Genomic DNA, 22,660 nt, shown 5'->3' with positions numbered 1-22,660 from the left:
TTGGCGATCTATTGGTTCATCAAGCATGCTTGAGGGTTAAGCATATTGTCAGTTTGCAACCGTGGAGCAGTACTGAAACTTCAGAAAGTATTGAGCGTCAGCATTTTACATCAACCAAGGCTTATCAGCAATTGGAGGCCTATCATCAGTTGGAGGACTACTTTGAAGTTGATTCTGGAACGTACGCAACATCAGATATGGTGCACTCTCATGTTGCTACCGTTCACATGTGTGAGCAGAGAACGTCTCAAAACTACAAGAGGTTGCAGGTTTACCCCTGTACTGTGGTGCAATTCAGAGATGGATTTTCCCTTCCAGCCTTGTTCGACTACCACATTATGAGCACTCGTTTGAGGGACAAGCACGTGGGGATCGCTCCAGGAGCTGATACATGCTATGGCGAGTGTTTATGGATTGCTCTAGTGATGAGGCCTAAATGTGTTGTTGGATATTGGGCTGCTCCTTTGCTTATCAGTACATCAACCAATGGCCCTGGTTTTGAGCACTTATGGGGTTCCAGAGGCAACAACTTGTTGGTTTGGATCAATAGTTTGTGCCTTGTCAGTAAGTCTCTTCGTCCTTCAGCTGCACCTTTTGCTCTATATACTATTTTTCTACCCATGAAGATGGATCACTTGACCTGTACTGAAGCTTGGGATAAGTGTGGGTGTCAGCATCTTATTTCAGCAAGGACTGGTATGTCTGAGACGCTCAGTTCTGGGGGAGTACAGAGCGCGAAACAGAGCAACGGACAACGTACAAGACAGTCTGTTCTACTGAAATTTTTTTCTTGTTGGCAGTGGGATCCAGGAGGACTAGACCTTAAAGATATTCAGGTGTTGGAAAAACCAGGTTCTGTGCCTTGGCTCACTGGTTGCACTTCGCATAGGCTCAAGCTGGTACTTACAGAGAAACACCCCTATGAATCAGCGGAGAATGGGCACCGACTTGAGGGCAAGCCGGTTGTTAAGGAGGAGGGGATGTCAGCGACACAATTACTGCCACAGCCACACCGACCCACGATAAGGCAGCCAGCCCACCAAGAGGCTAGCACATGGGCTTGGGCCGTCGAGAACCAGTTATATATGTACAGGGGAAAGCAACGAGCCATCCATCCGGGCTTGGATCATGACAACGTCGGCTTCCCTGGCACCCCCTACCTTTCTTCCTCCTTCCTCCCTCTTCCTCCTTGTTCTCTGAACTCTAGCAATTCCTCCCATATCAAACTTGTAATGCGAATTCGTGATTGAGAGAAGTGAATCGGTAGCTGGTCCCTAACACTAAGCATGGCTAATAGCATGGCCAGTTGCTGGCTATACAAATGCAGATATTAATTAACTAGCCTAAGCATGGGTGTTCTAGAACATGTTCTCCTTGTAAGTAACCGACTAGGCCCTCCCGATACCTATATAAAACGATGGACAGGGCTCGTATAAGACAAATAACGTTCTCGAGATAGATCATTTGTACTTTGTACTCCGTCCAAAAGGAATAAAACACAGGCATGATGTACCATGTTATCTCTTCGGAGAGCCTGAACCCGTTTAAAAATGTGTGTCTTTATTACCATCGTCTCAAGACCCTTAGTTCGCGACCTCTACCCGAGATATGTCAGATTTAGGTCCGTCACACTTCACCTTCAAAGTCAACTCGTTCCTTCTCAAAATCACATTTCATCCTCGAAGATGGTTCAGTTTTCAAACTACGTACTCATAAATTTTGCAAAGTCTTACAATTTTTTTACCATATTCTTTAGGGACCAGATGATGACACAATACCAAGTTTCATATTTTTTGGAATTAAAAAATTCAATAATCTTCATGTTTGGGGACGAGTCCTGGCACCATGTTTTCAATCTCTTTTTTTTCTTAGATAAGGCCTAAACATGCACTCAAGAATACAACAAGGATTTTGAACCTAATGTTGCCAACTTTTGATGCACTTACAGTTTAAACTTTAGTTATATCCGTTAAATGACTAGAAATGCACTCAAAGGATTAAATATGACAACGTTTTTTCTAAAACATCCCTAATTTTCCCACATGGAACGTATTAAATTGTGTTAGTAATATAGATTTTTGCCTTTTTTGAACCATTTGCTAATTTCAAAACAAGAATTGCACTTCTAGCCATTTATCGAACAATACTCATTTTTTAACTACATGCATATAAAAAAATGAGCCATGCATTCAAGCTTGTTCTTGAGTCGTCCGTCGACAGTAAGGGAGGAAGCACCAAATAACCAATTTATGGTAACAGTGTCAGTCAAATATGTTGAGAAGCAACATTATTCTCACTAGAGGAGAAAATCGCCGATGGGAGATAATCAGTGGCGAAGACAAAGGGGGTGAGCAGAGGCCTGGCCCTGACCCCTATCGATCGACCAGGCACTGAGCATGACCCCAATAACTTCGGATGTTCTGTCTTTAACTATCAAGTGGCCTATCCATGTTAGCTTTCTAGGATGCCTCCTTGAGCATTTTCTTCGCAAGGTACAAGTAATTCATCACAGTATAACTAAACTTGTTTCATAGTCCAACGATTTGTTAGTTCTGCCTAATACTCCCTCCGTCTCATAATATAAGACGTTTTTTTGACTCTAGTGTAGTGTCAAAAAACGTCTTACATTATGGGACGGAGTAGTTACCAAATTCGACATGCCTTTTTTAGGTACCAGAGAATGAGCTCAGGCCATGCATAACTAGAACTAGATGAGCTCCGTCAGACAGGTAGTTCATCATGATCAAACGAAACTTGCTTCTACAGTTGACTCGATCACTGCAGTGCCTAAAATTGCCAACTACATTCAGTTACTGGAAATGATCTCTGGCCATAGACTACGCAGCTCCATACACACACAGACGACATACCACAACGCGCACACTGCTCTCATGCAAAAAAGAGTAGGAACTTGACACCATTTTCAGAACTCGATCACTACAAGAACCATGCAAAGCAACCAGGTCAGGCTAGCTCTCCAGATTAAGCACGCTTATGGCCAGCAGTTCATACTCCATGACTCCACTTGTCGAAGATCTCAGTTGCGACGCTTTCCAGCTTGCGACTTCTTCTGGTGTGTGTGTGTCGCTGCGCCTGCATCTGATACCGCATGAAAGCATGACAAAGGACAGCCTGATTAGGATGAGGAAGTAGACAAGTTGTCCAGCAACATAGTATGTACTCCCTCCGTACGGAAATACTTGTCATCAAAATGAATAAAAGGGAATGTATCTTGATATATTTTAGTTCTAGATGCATCTTTTTTTATCCATTTTGATGACAAGTATTTTCGGACGGAGGGAGTAGAACAGAAGGACCAAGTCATTGCGAAGAAATTGAGGCTGTATTCAAATGCACACTTAAGGTCTTGGCGATGTGTGAATTTGCCAGTAAGTGAGGCACATCACATAACATTTTATATAGCACTAAGGGTGTCAATAGGAGTTCAGCTATGCCTGGGCTCTTTCATTTATTGACAAGGTAGGCAGACAACATGAAGCAAATACTCCTCGCAAAAAAAAAACATGAAGCAAGTACACCAAGATGCTTGAATATGGCAGTAATAAATAGTGCAACACGAAGGAAATATGAGCATACAAGGAGCAAAGTGAATAGAATTGAACAACATGCACCATAGCTTTGTGCAAAATCAAAACTGAGAAACATACAGCCTCTATAGTCCTGAAAATTGACAATTGGTATTTAAGGAAACAATTGGTCAAGGATATCAAAAGATAAATCATCACTGAAATGCCAAGTAATTTAGCTAGTGTAGTGGAAAAGTGGCATCATTGTGGTCTGAAATGCGAGGTAGTGCACTGAGAGTGTCACTAGGAGTTCAGCTGTGTGTGGGCTCTTATGTTAATTGACAAGGTATGTGCAAAAAAAATGAAGCAAGTTGGTTAAATATAACAAGGAACATGAAGAAAATATGAGTATGCAAGGACAAGGAGCAAAGCGATATGATTCAACAACATGCATCGATCATATCTTTGTGCAAAATCGAAACTGAGAAACATACAACCTCCTGAAAGTCATGGCTTGGTGTTTAAAGTACAATTGGTCCAGGATGTCTAGCGATAATGTTGGTTGAAATACAAATCATCATTGAAATGTATGCCTAAATTAATCAACCCGAAGATTCACATTTCAATACTCGAATAACTAAAATGAAACACTACCAGGATAAAAAAAATTATGAGCAGTCAGGATTACTGGGTGCAATCTGCAAGCAATAAAAATGCTGCTAGATGGTCATATTGTACAATAGCTCTAGCAAATTACTACAGCAATATATTCAAACTAATCATGTTAGTAAAATTTAGAGGCATGCCCAATCTTCAGATAACACATATTCACAATCTAAAACAGTGCATCACATGAAGATACTGCAAAACAAAACTAACCCCTTGTGATGAATTTAACCGGTGCAACTGGATCGTCATTAGAAAGGTCTGCTCCTCACTGAAAAGCCAAAGGTTCACCTCCTTCAGGACCATGAGACCCACCGATAGCAAAGATGAATTTACTGGCCCATTTATTATCAGGCATATGGTTTATGGTGTAGGTCATCTCATCAATGGACAGTGAAGTGAATCTATGATTGACCATCTGAACATGTGCATACTTGAGCACCATTGCATTCTGGAAGATGTACTGGAGGAAGGCAAGCTCATCTTGCTTCGCGCCGTACTCCCGAAACGTGATCACTTTGAGGCGCAAGAGCACACTTACGATGGGACCAACCTCTTCCCAGAACTCGAGGTCGAACTTGCCAGTGAGTTGATCACATTTTTCAGACTGCAAATTATTTACATTACTAAACATTTCAGCAAGTAATGGATAACGCAGCTGCGCAGCAGCACAAATATGAGAATGCAATGCTAGTACCGTAATATGCAGCGCCTCAACATTGGGGAAGCATTTGAGGAAGGCGGGCACCATCTTGACATCATCATAGACTCCGAAGCGCAACCTCAAACTAAGGGTCTTCACGCTTGTGACCATCATGCTTGCATTTGTCTTAATCCCAGCCTGAAATGGACCAAATTCAGAAAGAATGATGGCACACTGAACTGCAATTTTGCAAATTCAAGCAAAGTTGAAAGATCATTCGGAGGCTGAATGTGTATTACCATGATGACGGTGTCTTGGATCTCTAGCACGAATTTTCCTGGCTCCAGGTATCCCAGTAACTTCAGCTTGGGGACATGGCCAATTTTGATTCTGGTGCACGATCCGCCGGCAGGGTCGAGACACTCCGACACGAGGAGGCGCTCGAGACGCGGGGCGTTCACCACGTCGATGCTCTCCATGGCGAAAGAACGTATCTGCACGCACCGGAGGCTGTTGCTGACGAGGCGGAGACGCACCCCCTTCATGCTCCCTTGGATGTTGAGGATCTCGAGGGCGGGGCTCCTCGCGACGACGGCGTCAATGTCCCCGTCCTCCACGGAGACGCTGAAGATGCCGAGCTCCCGGAGGTGAGGGAAGGAGGCGTCTTGGAGGCCGGCCGCGTCCGGGAACTTCCAGACGCCGATGTAGAGGCGGGTGAGGGTGGAGATGGTGAAGAGCGTCTTGGGCAGGCGCACCTCGCGTGGCCACGGGCGGTTGACGAGGACGAGCTCCTGGACGCCCCTGGCGGCGAGGAGACGGAGCCAGCGCTTGAGCTGGGCCTGGTATGCGCCCATGCGGCTGCAGGTGAGGTGGACGCAGCGGAAGGGCCCCTGGTGCGCGGCGAGTATGCGGGAGACGGCCGCGGTGACGTCCGGCGTGCTGGCGCGCCCAGGGGTGCGGCCACCGGAGATCAGGTGAGTGTCGATGAGGACGAGCGGCGTCGAGCTCCAGACCCCGCGCCAGCGCGCGGCGAGCGCGGCGGTGCGGGCGGCGTCCTTGACGGGGAGGCGGGAGACGATGTCGCGGAGGAGCGCGTCGGAGAGGCGGCTGATGCGGTCCACGCCATCGGAGGGGCGCGCGCGGAAGGCGGTGAGGCGGGCGGTGGTGGAGACGGGCGGGTCCGGGAGGTTGCCGTGGATGAGCGACATGAGCTGCTCCGTGCTCCGGTCCAGCTCGTGCGGGTCGAGGCCTTGGCGCCGCATGTCGGCCTCCGTCACCGGGTCGACGTTGGAGAACCGGCTGGCCATCGCCGGCGCCGGCGGGAAGCTAGGGTTTTGCCGGTGGTTGGAGTGGAGTGAGTAAAGTGTGTGGCGAGAGATCGGCGGCGGATGTTGGTTTTGTATATGGTTCGGTCGGGGTGGAGGTATGTTTAGATTTTTTGTCCAAAAGGACCCCTGGCCAACAGAATTGCCAAAAAAAATCACATGTCAAAAATATTGTCAAAAAGGACCCCCTCGCTAGTGGCGGCAGGGGCGGCAGGCGACACGTGGCACCTGCCGCCACGCCAGGAGGCGGCGGGCCCTGCCACCACCGCAGGAGGCGGCCGCGCGGATATAACTGTTTGTGCACAGTGTGCCGAGCGGGGACGGAACGGCCAGGCCAGGTGGGCCATGCCGCCACCCAGTGAGGCGGCCTCTGTTGCGGCTGTCGCTCGCGGGCCGACAGGCCGTGCTGCAGTGGCGACGTGACTGCGGGCCAGGCCACCACCTGCTGAGGCGGCCTCTCTGCCACAGCGGACAAGGGGACATTGACGGCGCTGATTCCCGTGTGCGACAGCGACGCTGACGGTGGTGATTCCCACGCGTGGGAAAATGCACGCTGATGCCCTGCTTCAGGTTCTTTCGCCCGAGAATCAGTCCTGCTCTGGCTATTGTTTGAGCGGATGCGACGGCACTGCGGGAATCAGTCACTCGCTGAGGGAATCCCATGCTGCGGGAAGCTGTTGTGCCGACACTACAGGGATCCTAAAATTTCCCGCTTAATTTTCTTGGGATTTTGATATATTCTTTAATAACATTCTTGTTTCTTGTTGTAGTCTCCTCCGCCTCTGTGCATGTACTATCGTTGGATTGACACGGAGATGCCGGCTTGGGCAGTGACTGAGATTCGTGAAAGAAGTCGCCGTGCGTGGAATAGTTTCTATGCGGAAGAGCGACGCGAGAAGGCAGAAGCTGAGGAGAAAGCAGAGCAAGAGAGGGAGTTAAAAGAATATTATGCGTAGCAACACCGTTTTTTTCAGGATTTAGGAAAGAAAAACAGGGAAGAGGCTCGTCGCATGGAGGAGCAGGAACGACAGCGAAAGGAGGCTCGTGAGGCGGAGAGGCAGAGAAAGAAAGAAAGGGCTTGTGCTTTGGCGACGGTGACCCTGTCTGCAAAGTATGACAGGGTCCGGTTTCAAGTTTCTTCAATTAGGGCTGTGATAGGCAGTGCTCGCACCCCTTTAAAAACACCATTGTACACCTTCGACATGTTACTGGTCATTACTCCATACCGAGCCCCGGTGTCGTGAGCCTGCGCCCACTTGTCCAAATGAGGGAAATTCTCGCCGATCCACTGGCTCAAATTTATGGGCGTCCTATGACCCCTCCGGTCTTCTCTCCGCGACAAGGCCGCGCGGTCGATCTCACCATTGATACCTGCCCAGATCGCATTCATTTTGGCTTCAGTTTTTTGCATGCACATCCTCTTGAATAACTTGAACCAATCCTTGTTTTTGAATTTGGAGTAAAAGTTTGCTGCCAAATGCCTCATGCACCACCTTCCCTCTAGATCGGGCCAGCCCCACTCTTCTTTCGACGCCTTAATTATGTCAAGAGCGCTTAATAATCCAGTGTTGCGATCAGAGATGATGCAAACACCTTCACGCTCTTTCACGACACCCATCTTCACGCAGCTCAGGAACCACAACCAGCTATCTTTGTTCTCGCTCTCGACCAATGCATATGCAATAGGAAGAAGCTGATTATTTGCATCCGCTGCAATCACCACCAATAGTGTGCCCTTGTACTTTCCAGTGAGAAAGGTACCATTAACTGATAATACCGGGCGACAGTGCCTGAAGGCTTGTATAGTCTGGGCGAATGCCCAGAATAAGCGGTCCAGGATTAGTTCACCCGGGTTCATTGGGTTTGGACGTTCTCTCCGCCAAACTTGAGTCCCCTTATTAGCACTTGCTATCTGATAAACCATTCTAGGGGCATAAGAATAGGCCTCCTCATAGGTACCATACAAATTCTTAAATATATTTTCCTTCGCACGCCTAGCCTTGTTGTAGCTAACAGGAAAGCCAATTTGATCCTCTGCATCTTTTTGCAGAGCCCTAACACTAATGTTGAGACTTCCCTGCACAATCGTTTCCATCATCTGTGCCATATATTTTGCTGTCACATTGCAGTGATTTGAAAGAGTCCCAGTTTGCTCACAGGTATGCTCCACTATTTTTGTGATATGCCATGACTGACATACCCCAGGCTTCAATCTAGCGAGAACTCTTCCGCGGAGACCTTCTGCGGTGTGGATGCATATGACCTTCAACTCTTTTTTATCAGACTGCTTCACTCTATGCTGGCGGTGGATGCTGATTGCATAGCTACCCATTGCCTGGTAAGCAGACTTCTTGTCTGGGAAAACTTGCCCAACCTCCAGGCTCCCCGCTCCTAGGTCAGAAGCAGAATGAAATTCGTTGGTGATGCTCATATCCTGTAAAAACCCAGGTTGAAGTGCCGCCACGACCGCCCTCTGAGGAGGAACATCTTTTTCTTCGCTTGACTCCGAAGACGCAGAAGAATGATCATCATCATCTAGCGCCTCTGGCAATCCCTCCACGTGTTCGCTCATGTCAACGGCCGCAGACCAATATCCTGTGTCATACACAGGCTGGCCGCCCATCGGTTCTGATGGGCCGACGCTAGGGGCTGATGTGATGGCCAACTCGACCTCACCACCCCTGCTACTGCATCCAGCAACATCAGTGATTGAAATGAACTCCACATACACCATCAGCTGACCATACATTGAGTTATTGGGATTGCTTGTAAACCTCATGTACGAACCCCACGACCGATCACCTGTGACAGGCCGCAAACCCCAACGGGCAACAGTCCCATAATTTCCTCCGTCAACGACGAAGGCCTTCATTGTCATTTTTTCCCTGCATCCCTGGGCCAAACACCGCTCGGATGCACCTTCTAACTGCTGCGTAACCCACGTTGACCATGTCTCTCACTACAATTGTAGTCGACTCGCACAAGGACACATCCACCCCGAAAGGACCGTCGCGTAAGACGTTCCCATAGTACACTATTAAATTTTCCATAGTACCTAACCACCATACATGTTTACATTTCAAATAATTAGTAACTGAACATTTAGTAACGATGACAACGTTTACATATCATACGACTAAAATAATAACCGTATTTTCGTTACAAATATTCGGTTTGTTTCTAGAATCATTTGCGTAGACTTTAAGGGGTTGTTTGGTTAAAGTGTATTTAAAGATCTATTTTTTCTCAAACTCGTCTACAAGAGTAAAAAGACTATTAGTACAAATTAATTTTCTTACAACAGTTTATGACAAAACCGATGGTAATTACTCGCTATACAAACAACCACTAAACATAATAGTACGATAATAACATTTTAATATCATATGAGTAAAACATTTAATTTCTTCCGGCTTTATATAATTTCTTCATATCATACGATAGCAATCATTTATTTACAAATAATAATATTTGCAGCGGCATGCACATTATTCACAATAGTACATCAATATAAAAAATATTAACAAAATTACGGTGTCATTTTATACCTTAGCTCCAATATGGATGTGCTTGCGAATGCAATTAAGAGTCCAAATAGTTTGAATACATTTCCGTCGCCAGTACTATATGAACTGAATCAACCTATTATCACATGAACATCAATATTACACACGGATTTTTCTTTCTGCTATCAAAAGTATGAAAATAGCATTTGCATGTATGTGGTCATCACCTCAAAAGGGACAGCGAAGATGGAAAAACAATTTCTTCAATCACGTCATCTCCTCCTTGTTTGCTACTAAGATGAATTATTTTATCTAATTACATACATCATCAAGTACATTAGCACATAATCTTAACATATAAAATTTAGATTATTGCGACATAACAAAGTAGACCTATGGCTTCCTAACTATAGACTTATTAATAAACATACCACATGAAATAATATACCACATGCAATGAACAATTACAGTACAAGTTTTTTTTAATTACCGTATTAAGATTTCTCGCATGTCAATACTAATGGATGCACCTAACATAGATATAACATGTTCAATCTACTCTTCTAAAAAAGTAATATAAATGTTGTATCTGTCGTCTAAAATTATTTCTAACCTCTAAGCACTAACATCGCATAGCTAATGACGAGCTAAAAGACTAACTAATTACCATCGTGCATGCACAAAAAATTACATGTATTGCAAAGCTCATACCTTGATCTTCAACTTCGTAGTTCACTTTCGCAACGCAAATCCTACTCCTCAAGCTCTAAATGACTCCAAATAACTCCTTCAAGTACTAAAATTATGCCTAAAACAACAAAGAATACACACTTAGGAACTAATCAAACAGAACAAAAACATCATGCATGTGAACGAAACCAACAAAAATGGATAGATCTTACCTTAATCTATCTTTTCTTCAACTTCATCATATTCGAAATCCAACTCTAAATCGACCAAAATCACGAGTAAAAGTGGCTATCAAGTTTTTCTTTCTGTCTGTGTATGCGCTTAGAGAGAGCAAAGAGGTAGAGAAGGCAACCAGAGATATGCGAGAGAGAGTGTATGCGCATGGAGCCGCGGATGTGCGTTTAAAAAGAAGAGGATCACTGTATTGTCTGCAGAACTAGCCAGAACTCACCTACCGCGGCATCGGATTTCAGCATCGTGGTGTCTCATCACACGCAGCAACAACAACGCTCTCGAGTGTGCGGCAGGAAAACACGCCTTGAAAACAGTACGCCTGAGTGCTGTCGCTTCGGCTAGAGAAATAGACGGAAGCGAGAATCATGCACTGCTTTAATCAGTGTTGTCTATGTAGCAATCAATACTACAAAGTTTAGGCGGGAATCCGATTCCAGATCATCGAAACTTGTGGCAGAAAGCAAAACAAGAAACCGGGGAAAAGCAGCGCCCACCGGAATCAGCGCCGTCTGCGTCGTTGTCGCGCGTGCAGCAACAAGGTCGCCGCCCGCTGCAGTGACGGCGGGGCCCACAGGCGGGGCCCGCGAGCATCACGGGTTGTCGGCCCACGCCCGACAGCGGCAACAGAGGCCGCCTCGCTGGGTGGCGGCATGGCCCACCTGGCCTGGCCGTTCCGTCCCCGCTCGGCGCACTATGCACAAACGGTTATATCCCGCGCGGCCGCCTCCTGCGGTGGCGGCAGGGCCCGCCGCCTTCTGGCGTGGCGGTAGGTGCCGTGCCTGCTGCCACTAGCGAGGGGGTCCTTTTTGACAATGTTTTTAACATGAGGTCTTTTTTGGCAATTCTGTTGGCCAGGGGGTCCTTTTGAACAAAAAATCGTATGTTTCGGGGTGGGCCAAATGTCGGAAGGACACCACTAGGCATCAGGCTATAGACACTTTGCATCTATCAGACTAGTGGGGGCCGTCCGATGAGGTGCATCCAGGTCGTTCGATCTGTTAATCAGGGCCCCGTGAGATTTGTTGACTGCTTCCTTTAATTGCTCCCTATATTCCGCTAACCTCCCTATTATGGTTCCATACGGTTTCCCTTATTCCCCTCCCGCGAACAATTTCCCTCTAGGAGTCTAGGTAGTTTCCTAGTTATGCTCCTGTGATCATGATGCTTCCATATCTCATTTTTATTTGCTTCCTTGAATTATCTTCTTCAGAAAATCACGCAAAGATAGAATTTCAATTCCATCTCAACTCTTCTATTTTCGTACTTGCCTCTTTTGAGGTAATGTATTCAGCGATTTTTTCTAGACATATATTTTTTGCTTCTAGTGCATAGGAAATTTGCTTCGACGAAAAATATATCCCATGTAACATTTTTTAACGCAACAAAACTTTGCTTCCACCTGCCAGAAATTTGCTTGAATTTCAACCAAATTTTCTTGAACATAACACAAAATTGTGTCCAAGCACGCTGCTTCCGTGTAACAAAATTTTGCATCTAAGAATTTCTTTCCCCATCATAAATTTACGTCCCAGCATATATTTTTTTATCAAGATTCCAACTAAGGAAAACTTTGCTTCCATCCAATACAAAAGTGCTTCCATGGTAAAATTAATTTGCTTCTAACCGAATATAAGTTTGGTTCTTGCTTCGTTCGTTCATACAATAATTTTCAAACATGATACAAATTTATTTCGTTCAAGTCACCAACAGTGCGCACTATGCCTCCTTAAGTCAACATCGTATGTTCCCTACAGATCATAGACATGCTTCCCTTCGCTTGTGGTCATCCTCATTGTAGGGCGGATCCAAGTGTTATCACACACTTCATAGTGCATGCATCAGTCACCTCCATATATGTCTATGGCTGTACCTATCAGTTCTAAAGATGCAACACAACTGCTTGAAATATACATCCATTAGACAGGGTGCATAAGTATAGAAGGTATGAAGCAACAACATGTGTTACATATATGGTACGGGTAGTAAAGCAGTAGAAATCTGACATATTCCCATGTAAGAAGCCTGACATATTCCCATGTGTCTGTGAGTCTGTCCTCTCTCTTCTTGAACCCTAAAGCACAAGCAGATCTCAAATCCTAATTCTCTGTGTTTTTGTATAGGTTAATTCAGGTTCAGTTTTGCAAATCTGCAGCAATCAAGTCCTAATCCCTTTCCGCTGTTTTAGGTTGCTTGGAATTCAGTTTTGCAAGTCTCTGCAGCGGTTAATTAAAAAGAAGGTAACAACAATGCTTTTGTGATGATTTTGTTGTGTCGAGATGGAACTAAAATGCTACCGTATGCTCAATTTTATTTAATGTGAAAGTTGTGCTATCTTGTAAACATACTATACTACATATACTAGTTACTAGGTGTTTGTTTTGATTCATTGTGTCCATGAATGCTGTAGTCTTGTGTTACATTCTGCACATATGAAAATCTGTAGCAATTTGGTACAAGCAGTACCCTGAATCACATACTCTGAGGTGTTCCATCTTATTTTATTGTCTCTATATCTTTCTCTTATTTTGTCACGTAAGTCCCTGTATTTCAGTCATTAAGCTTGTACGGCGAGTATGCATATCAGTTTTTGTTGCTTCCCTCGACCACTATTTTTCTTCAAAAGTCAGAAGGTTTCATTGTAACTTTATATAGCTTAAGTTGTAGTCTATGCAACCCCATCTTTCTTTTCGTCTCTAGTGTTTGTTAAACATATACATCCCCCCCAACCAATTCACACGGGCACTTTTTTCCTGCGGATGTATTGATACTTATGCAAAAGCTGTAGTCCCACCAAATTTTTTTCAATGAGTAGTCTCAACCAGATTGCTTGAGGTGGCCAAGTTTCCCTTTTTGGGGGTTCCTAATCAGCTGAGCTCTGGCCCATTCTCATATGCTAATCTTTTCTATGAAGATTGCTAGTGTTGCACGAGCACGGAATCGTCGATGTCATTATACACTATTCTAAGGTGTTGGCCAGCTGGCTAGAGACGTGTGTGGTCACGACCTAGTGGTTTTTGTTCATTTTCTTCACTCTAGTGTCTTTTGTCCATTTCTTCCTAAGTCTCCTATTCTGTTCTCTTATATTGTTATCTATCATTTTATCTATATATTCATTCTAAGATGAACAACTGACTTCTTACTATTCTTCTTGCAAATCAGCTTGTAGTGTCCTACTTAAGTGTCTACCTTTTAAAATTCAAGCTCAAAACATAAAATTGGCTATCCTTTTGGTAAATATTCACTCTTTTTTCTTTAGTTTTCATTTTTTGTATATGAATAGGAGTGTCCTACTTAAGTGGCTCCAGATAGGCATGGCTATTAACGAATCCTCATTCTCATCCTTCTTCAGTCTCGCCCCCTCTATTTTTTAGTCTGTACTTTGTTTGTCATTCTGTAGGCTTGCTATTTCATTTTTTTAATTTCTCTGCTTTCTTGTCATTCTTCATTTATCTGCCCTGTTCTTCTCCATCTTGTCATTTATACAGGATGGAAAGTCTTCACTTAATTTTCCTTGCCATTCATCATTTCTACTTTTTCATTTTTTGCAGTATTCAGTCTCTTTTTTTTAATCCGAGTTAGCATAGCTTTTTCAGCTAAAAATGATAGTAGATTAGTCTCTCATTTGTCCCACTTATTTTCAGTACTCTTTAGTCTCCATGTCGTCTTTTCTTAGTTATCAGTCCTTAGTTATCTTCATTCCTTAGTCTTCTTGGTATTCTTCTCAGTCTTATCATTCTTAGTTATTTTTATGAGTTCTTCTTTCTATCTGTCCTCTATTTCCATCAGTTATCTGCTTTGGATTCAGTAATCAAGTTCTTCAAGTCATATTCAGTGTGCATTCCTCAGTATGATTTTTTCTTTCTATCAGTCATCTGTTTCAGATTCAGTACTCAAGGTCTTAAAGTCATATTCAGTATGCATTCTTGAGTATGATTTCAGTGTAGTGTTGCTTGTTGTTATGATTTCTGTTTCGAATTCAGTAATCAAGTTAGGTTTGTTATACTAAAGAATGGAGACATGCTTTGTCCTGCTACTCAGGTGTCAGTCTTCAGTGTTAGGTTTGTTAGGTTTATCAGTCTTGGGACCTCTCCTGTTGCACACCACCTAGCACCCCACCATATCAGTATCTTAAGTGTCAGTTTTTCTAATGTTATGCATCTGTCAGTTTAGTGTCCAAACCCGTAGGTGTTTAATTCATTCTGTGGTGTGTATCACTTTTCTATCGATGTGATTTTTTTAAAACCTCACTCTATGTGCTGCTCTTTTTTGACAGATGCCATGCTCAGTCTCGCTACTGCTACGAAGACTCTAACAAAGATGTCTAGAATCAGTCCCTCTTCGCATCTCTATCAAATAACATGAAAACATCACACTCATTTTTTGTTCATATTCTTAAGTGTTCATTGTTCATTATTTTTGTTCGTTGGTCTGTAAGCTTGCCTTCTCAGTCTTAATTATCATTTGCATCTTTCTTCAGTACTATCTCTCATGGGTTTTGTCTTTTAGTAGATGATTATTTCTGTTGTGAACCTTATGTTCCTGTAAGTGTTAAAAAATTTCAGTTTTTTGCACTGGTTTTTTCGTTAGATTATTTTCAGTTTTTAGTCATCAGTATACCTAAGTATCAGTCTCAGTTCTTTTCAGCTATATGTTAAGAGGTTATTATTTCGCCAGTATCTTAAGTGTCTCATTTTAGTTCTCTTTAGTTATTTGGTCAGTGTTTGTTCTTGTCTATCAGTTTTAAGTTCAGTCATTTATTAGTGTACTTTCCATTCAGCTTATTATTTTCAATTTATTTTGTTGTTCTTGTATTTTCAGCATTCATTTTAAAATGGTTAGACTTGCTATGTGTTTATAATTCCTGTAGTGTAAATTAGTTATCTGGTGAGTCTCTATTCTTAATTTTTCAGTCATCTTTTTGCTAAAAAATAGTTTTTTTCTACCACATGTGTAACAGTAATAGGGATGGTGTGCCAAATCTGCAAGTCCAACTGAGCTAGCCATCGCTCATCGGGTTTAAATTTTCGTGTTTGATTGTCTGAAGACATTGAAAGCTCGGTGGTAACTTAGTTTTGAATATGCTTAATTTATCAGTATAGTCTAGTTCCCTATCATGGTCAGTTATTAGTTTATCACTACAATCTACTTCTCTGTTATGGTCAATTTTTCATTCATCAGTCATTTATAGGAGGCTATGATGTGGATATTACCACACCTCCCTGTATGTTTTATGATAGCATGATAGTTGTCCTGTTCAGTTAAACATTTCATTTCTTCTTTAGTTTGTGTATGATTTCATTATTTTTCTTTTCAGATATAAACTTAGTCCTTTTAGCTGATAGAATTATAGCAACTTTAGCTTTTTAATAGATTTCGTTTTTTCTAATTTTCGGTCATTACTTTTGTTGCATTTATTTTCTTTTTTAGTCTATCAATTTTTAGAGTTTAGCTATTTGTCAGTCTCATCTGCAAACGTCTCATGCCCCAACAAGCATGAGGATAGCCTATCTTTTGTTCTTCATTTTCCATTTTTTTTTTGCTTTTTTCTGCAGTTTATCCCATGCCACTCAACGGGCGAATTCAATTGCGCCACTGGCGACCGCATGCTGTTTGAGGAATGTGAGGGGCACAAATTCATCACCAAGATCAGGAAAGAACACAGGAGGACCTGCATCTCTGGCATTGGGTGGGAGGAGTTCATCAGGTTGAACAATCTCAGTGAGGGAGTTTTGCTCCGTTTTGTACTCGATTGACCAGTGCCAAAGTTGCATATTTGCATGGTTGCGCCACCTCCCAACCAGGCTGATCTAGCGCTTGAGGCTGCTGTGTTCACGGAAGACATCAAGAAGAAGGCAAGAGAGTGTGCAAAGCTGTATGAAAGTCTACTATATTGACCAACGGATACATGGGGTGCCATTTGTGCATCTTTTTTTGTTCATTTTCAGTGTGACCATTCAATCTTCAGTTTTCTGGTCTCCAGTATATTCTTGTTGTGGTCAATTTTGAACTAGAGAAGAAAGTTAAAGGGACATATAGCTAAGCGAGACTCTGGTTTGCATCCAGCATCATGTTTACTTGGCTCCTATTTTTGTTACTTTTTTAAGCTATACTGTCACTCCCGTTTAGTCCATGTCCACACAGAATGTCAAGGTATGAATCAGTAGCGGGTTTGCAAGTGACTCGTTATGGAGAGGCGCCAACATGTGTTTGAAGGTCGACGAGGGGGGGGGGGAGAATATGACCTGAAACTGAAATGAAAACAATCATTTTTTGGCTCTACAATCTGGACTGAAACTACTAGAAAGACACGTGTAAAGAACTGTGTGGACAAGAAAAACGACCTAAACCAAATGGAAAAACAGATGACTGAAAATTAGACACTCCCAAATATTAATTAAGAGCAAGTACAAATATGATTAAATAGAACAGGGTTTTTGATGATTACTGTGCTGCTTCATGGCAAATGGTTAGTGCTGCCAAATCCTCAATTTACTGCTTCATGGCAAATGGTTAGTGCTGCCAAATCCTCAATTTACTTCAGTCCAAACACCAACATTAATGATATAGGGTAGAAGTTTGCCAAATCCTTGATATTATGACTGAATCTTTATCTGATAAGTACTTGGGACTCCTCTCAGTGATCGGTGTCAATTGTGTTGATTGTTTCAAACATCTTATTGAAACAATTTAGAAGCTAGTGAATGAGTGGAAAGAAAGAACCTTATCTTATAGAGGAAAAGAGGCTCTGATTAAAGCAACGGCTCAAGCTATCCCAACTTATGCCACAAGTGTAGTTAAATTTCCGGAAAAAAATTGCAGAGCGATCACTGATACTATATCGCTCTTTTGTTATGACCAACGTAAATTACATTGGTTTGCTTGGTGGAAGATGTGTGTCCCTAAAATCTGAGAAGGAATGGGATTCCTTGAAATCCCCAGTTTTAATTTGGCTGTGCTTGCCAAACAGTGTTGGCAGCTAATTGATAATTATGACTCCCTGTGTGCTAAAGTTTTGAGATCAAATTACTACCTCTCTAATGACTAGCTAAATTGCGCACTAAAAAAGGGTTCATCCTATGTATGGCAAAGCATTTGTTTAGAAATCCAGACACTAAAAAAAGACGTATTTGAAGAGTTGGAAAAGGTTTGAAAATCAATATTTGGGATGATTGTTGGATACCAAATAGTAGCTACAGGAAGATAATTATAGTGCGGGATAATTGTGTTCTCAGTATGGTGAATGAACTTATAAACCCTACTAGTAGTGAGTGGGATGGACCTCTGATTCGGGATAACTTCTGGCATATTGATGCAGAGAGGATTTTGCAAATTCCTATATACCAGCATGACACAGAGGACTTTGTTGCGTGGAACCTCACGAAATCAAGCATCTTTAGTGTCCGGTCAGCTTACGACCAGCAATGGGAAGAATACTTCCGGCACAACTTCAATAGCTGTAGATCCTAGTCCACTTGTTTTCAAAGGCCTATGGCCTCAAGGTTAATTATCACAAATCCAGCTTGCTCCAATAAATGTTTCTGAAGAAGCAGTGCAACATTTGCCTACTCTGTTGGGCTATGCTGTTGGAGCCTTCCCTTTCATCTACTTAGGCACACCACTGGGCTTCACTAAACCAAAAATGGAATTCTTCAATCATTCAGAGAATAGAAAAAAGACCGGTTCATTTGCTCTCAATACTTAAGCTATGATGGCAGGCTACTCATGGTTAATGCAGTTCTCTCATCCTTGCCCACCTTTCTCATGAGCTGTCTCCTTCTTTATAAAGGCATCATTGAGCAAATTGAGAAATAAATAAGGCACCTTTTCTAGAGAGGCAAAGATCTTAAAAAAACACCTCTTGCTGATTGGGACATGATATGCATGTCTGATAACCCACAAGTGTAGGGGATCACAACAGCTTTCGAAGGTAGAGTATTCAACCCAAATTTATTGATTCGACACAAGGGGAGCCAAAGAATATTCTTAAGTATTAGCAGTTGAGTTGTCAATTCAACCACACCTGGATAACTTAGTATCTGCAGCAAAGTATTTAGTAGCAAAGTAGTATGATAATAACGGTAACAGTGGCAAAAGTAAAGATAGCAGTTTTGTAGTAGTTGTAACAGTAGCAACGGAAAAGTAAATAAGCGAAGCACAATATGTGAAAAACTCGTAGGCATTGGATTAGTGATGGATAATTATGTTGGATGCGATTCCTCATGTAATAGCTATAACATAGGATGACACGGAATTAGCTCCAGTTCATCAATGTAATGTAGGCATGTATTCCGAATATAGTCATACGTGCTTATGGAAAAGAACTTGCATGACATCTTTTGTCCTACCCTCCCATGGCAGCGGGGTCCTAGTGGAAACTAAGGGATATCAAGGCCTCCTTTTAATAGAGAACCGGAACAAAGCATTAGTACATAGTGAATACATGAACTCCTCAAACTATGGTCATCACCGAGAAGTATCCCGATTATTGTCACTTCGGGGTTGTCGGATCATAACACATAATAGGTGACTATAGACTTGCAAGATAGGATCAAGAACTCACATATATTCATGAAAACGTAATAGGTTCAGATCTGAAATCATGGCACTCGGGCCCTAGTGACAAGCATTAAGCATAGCAAAGTCATAGCAACATCAATCTCAGAACATAGTGGATACTAGGGATCAAACCCTAACAAAACTAACTTGATTACATGGTAAATCTCATCCAACCCATCACCGTCCAGCAAGCCTACGATGGAATTACTCACGCACGGCGGTGAGCATCATGAAATTGGTGATGGAGGATGGTTGATGATGACGACGGCGACAAATGCCCCTCTCCGGAGCCCCGAACGGACTCCAGATCAGTCCTCCCGAGACAGATTAGGGCTTGGCGGCGGCTCCATATCGTAAAACGCGATGAAACATTCTCTTTGATTTTTTCCCCGTGAAACGGAATATATGGAGTTGGAGTTGAGGTCGGTGGAGCATCAGGGGGCCCACGAGATAGGGGGGCGCACCTAGGGGGGAGGGCGCGCCCCCCACCCTCATGGACAGGGTGTGGGCCCCCTGGCCTTGATTCTTTTGCCAGTATTTTTTATATTTTCCAAAAGTTATCTCCGTGGATTTTCAAGTCATTCCGAGGACTTTTGTTTTCTGCACAATAAACAACACCATGGCAGTTCTGCTGAAAACGGCGTTAGTCCGGGTTAGTTTCATTCAAATCATGCAAGTTAGAGTCCAAAACAAGGGCAAAAGTGTTTGGAAAAGTAGATACCTTGGAGACGTATCAATGTCAAATGATAAAGGAGGACTTGGAATTCCTAATTTAAACACTTAGAACATCTGCTTGCTAATGAAGATGATACACGAGTTCCTTAATCACTCTGATATTCCCTGGTACATCTTATTTGGGAAGTTTATTATCAACAAGGGGTACCATCATCTGACATATCCCAATGTTCTTTTTGGTGGAGGGATTGTCTCAAGTTACTAAACACATACAAATCCCATGCTACTTGCATTCCTCAAGATGATAGGACCCTTGGATTTTGGCAGGAAGCCTGGGATGAAATACCTAAGTCTCAATTATGGCCACATTTACACTCATTCTCCAAGCAACAACATATCTCTGTTCATGATATATTCCATACTGAAATGTGTCAGATCACTTCAACCTACCACTCTTCGGGGAGTCCTATGGGGAATATTTACAGTTAGAACAATGTCTCCAACACCTGCACCTTAATGAGGATCATGACATATGGCAGTTCACACATGGACAGGTAACATACAAGGTATCCACAACTTATACCACATTGACTATTGCCCCAGAGGTCATACCGGCCATCAAGTGGCTTTGGAAAACCCGTTGCCAACTTAAGCACAAGATATTATTTTGGCTTTTGATCAATAATAGGATTAACACCAGGGACCTTTTGTAGAGAAAATGTTTCTTTTTGCAAGATTACTCTTGTGTCATGTGTAACCTGCAAGCCCTTGAGACAAGGGATCGCCTTTTCTTTCGTTGTCAATTTGCACAATTATGTTGGAACTACATTTGCACCAACTGGCTACCGGCACATACAGGCATTCAAGAAGAAATAAGCAACCTCAAGCAACTTTTGAGCACTGTTGGGCAATCTGGACAACTAGGAATGACCACATATTTCAACATATACCGCCAAGCATATACAGATGCAGAAAGGAACTGAAAGAAGAACTCAAATGGATCACCTACAGAGTCAAGAGGAAGGAATACAATGAATTTGAAACTTGGATCAAATCCTGTAGATAACCTGTGAATCTGTGATGCTGCTGTTGTATTTGTTGTTTCTTGTATTTTCTTTATTTTCCTAGTTTTGTTTGTTTGTTTGTTTGTTTGTTTGCTGTATGGACCCTTTTTTATTTTTCCTGGACACTTTTTTTTGAAAATCAATAAAAATATACAGCAGGGTCCTGCTGTTTCCCTAAAAAAATTAAAATGGAAAAGAATACTATGAGTCAAATAATGCAAATCCGATTGGTCCACAAGGTTCTTCACCACATCCAGTTTGGAAAAGATTATGGAGTTTGAAGGTTCTGAGCAAGGTGATTTTCTTCTTCTTTGGAGATGTTTACATGATATTATTCACTACTGTTGCGTATTAGCAAACAGACATATATCACAATCTGTGCAATGTCCAATCTTCTCGCTATACGCGGAAGACATAACACACTTGCTAATCAAATGTGAACGAGCATAGGATGTTTGGAAATGTCTCCAAGTTTTTGTCATGAAGCCGCTTCACTTCGAAACCATTGAGTTGAAACAATCGGGATTTCCAAAACGAGGTTCCGCCTTTGCCATTGCACTTCGGTCCCATCGAATTGGTATAATCGGTCTCATCGAAAAGGCTACCGATCAAGTCTTTTGCACTAGTCGGTCTCACCGAGAATTCATGTTGGTCCCACCGAGTTGGGTCAAAACTTGTAATGGTTGGATCTTTTGTGTTGCCTATTTATATCCCTCCACCACCTCTTACTCTCTAAGAGAGCCATCAGAATAAACCAATACTTCCACCATTCGTTTTCTGAGAAAGAACCACCTACTCATGTGCTGAGATCAAGAGATTCTATTCCAACCATTTGAACCTTGATTTCTAGCCTCTTCAAGTTGCTTTCCACTCCAATCATTCTCCTAGCCAAGCCAAATCTGAGAGAGAGAGAGATTGAGTGTTGAGGAAACTATCACTTGAAGCACAAGAGCAAAGAGTTCATCACCAACACACCATCTATTACCTTTTGGACAGTGGTGGACTCCTAGATTGATTAAGTGTCACTTGGGAGTCTCCAAGATTATGTGGAGTTGAACCAAGGAGTTTGTAAGGGCAAGGAGATCGCCTACTTCGTGAAGATCTACCCGAGTGAGGCTAGTCCTTCGTGGATGGAAGCCATGGTGGAATAGACAAGGTTGTTTCTTCGTGGACCTTTCGTTGGTGGAGCTTTCTGTGGACTCACGCAGCCATTACCCTCGGTGAGTTGAAGTCTCCATCAACGTGGACGTATGATAGCACCACCTATCGGAACAACTCCAGAAATCTCCGTGTCTCCAGCGCGTTTGCTATTTCCAACTCCCATCCCCTTTACATTCTTGCACTTGCTTGCTTGACTCTTTTCGTTGCTCATACTCTTGCTATTCTTGTGTAAAATGTCTTGTGTGTCCATTAACATGTGCTAAACTCAACCTTAACTTGAAGTACTTTAGAAACTGCTACTTTTACTTGTGAAGGGTCTAATCACCCCCTCTAAACCCCTCTTCTTGATCTTTCATACATCCATCCAGCCTTAGGGAATCACATAGGGAAACTTTGTTTTTGCCACTCTAGCTTTTGACCACTTTGCTTGTGCCACTCTACAATTTGACATTTCACTTTTGCCACTCTTAGTTGCCACTCTTAGTTTTTGAAAATACATCACATTTTCCATTACATGGCAAAAGCAATAATTTTTCAATGGCAATTGTGATACTTTATCAAAACCTAAGATGGCAAAAGTTAAATGAAAAATTATTGCTTTTGCCACGGAATG

General features: G+C 42.8%; 1 protein-coding gene and 1 long non-coding RNA gene across 2 annotated transcripts; one reads left to right on the top strand and one right to left on the bottom strand.

The window, feature by feature from the left end:
* Positions 1-2,728: 2,728 nt before the first annotated feature.
* LOC119305203 (F-box/LRR-repeat protein At3g26922-like) lies at positions 2,729-6,112 on the bottom strand. Its single transcript, XM_037581789.1, has 4 exons — positions 5,136-6,112; positions 4,891-5,034; positions 4,407-4,800; positions 2,729-3,099 (listed from the first exon to the last, which is right to left on the bottom strand). Exons 1-3 carry the CDS (start codon positions 6,096-6,098, stop codon positions 4,462-4,464), a joined length of 1,446 nt encoding a protein of 481 aa, XP_037437686.1. The 5' UTR covers positions 6,099-6,112; the 3' UTR covers positions 2,729-3,099; positions 4,407-4,461.
* A 6,599-nt stretch (positions 6,113-12,711) lies between these two features.
* Positions 12,712-16,629, top strand: LOC119305202. Its single transcript, XR_005148582.1, has 3 exons — positions 12,712-12,828; positions 14,865-15,652; positions 16,144-16,629. It is a non-coding gene; the product is annotated as an uncharacterized LOC119305202 (long non-coding RNA).
* Positions 16,630-22,660: the final 6,031 nt, after the last annotated feature.

Source organism: Triticum dicoccoides, chromosome 5B (assembly GCF_002162155.2).
Source record: "Triticum dicoccoides isolate Atlit2015 ecotype Zavitan chromosome 5B, WEW_v2.0, whole genome shotgun sequence".
In the NCBI taxonomy this organism is placed as follows: domain Eukaryota; kingdom Viridiplantae; phylum Streptophyta; class Magnoliopsida; order Poales; family Poaceae; genus Triticum; species Triticum dicoccoides.
The sequence above is the reverse complement of the archived record's forward strand: the minus strand, read 5'-3'. Positions and strand labels throughout refer to the sequence as shown.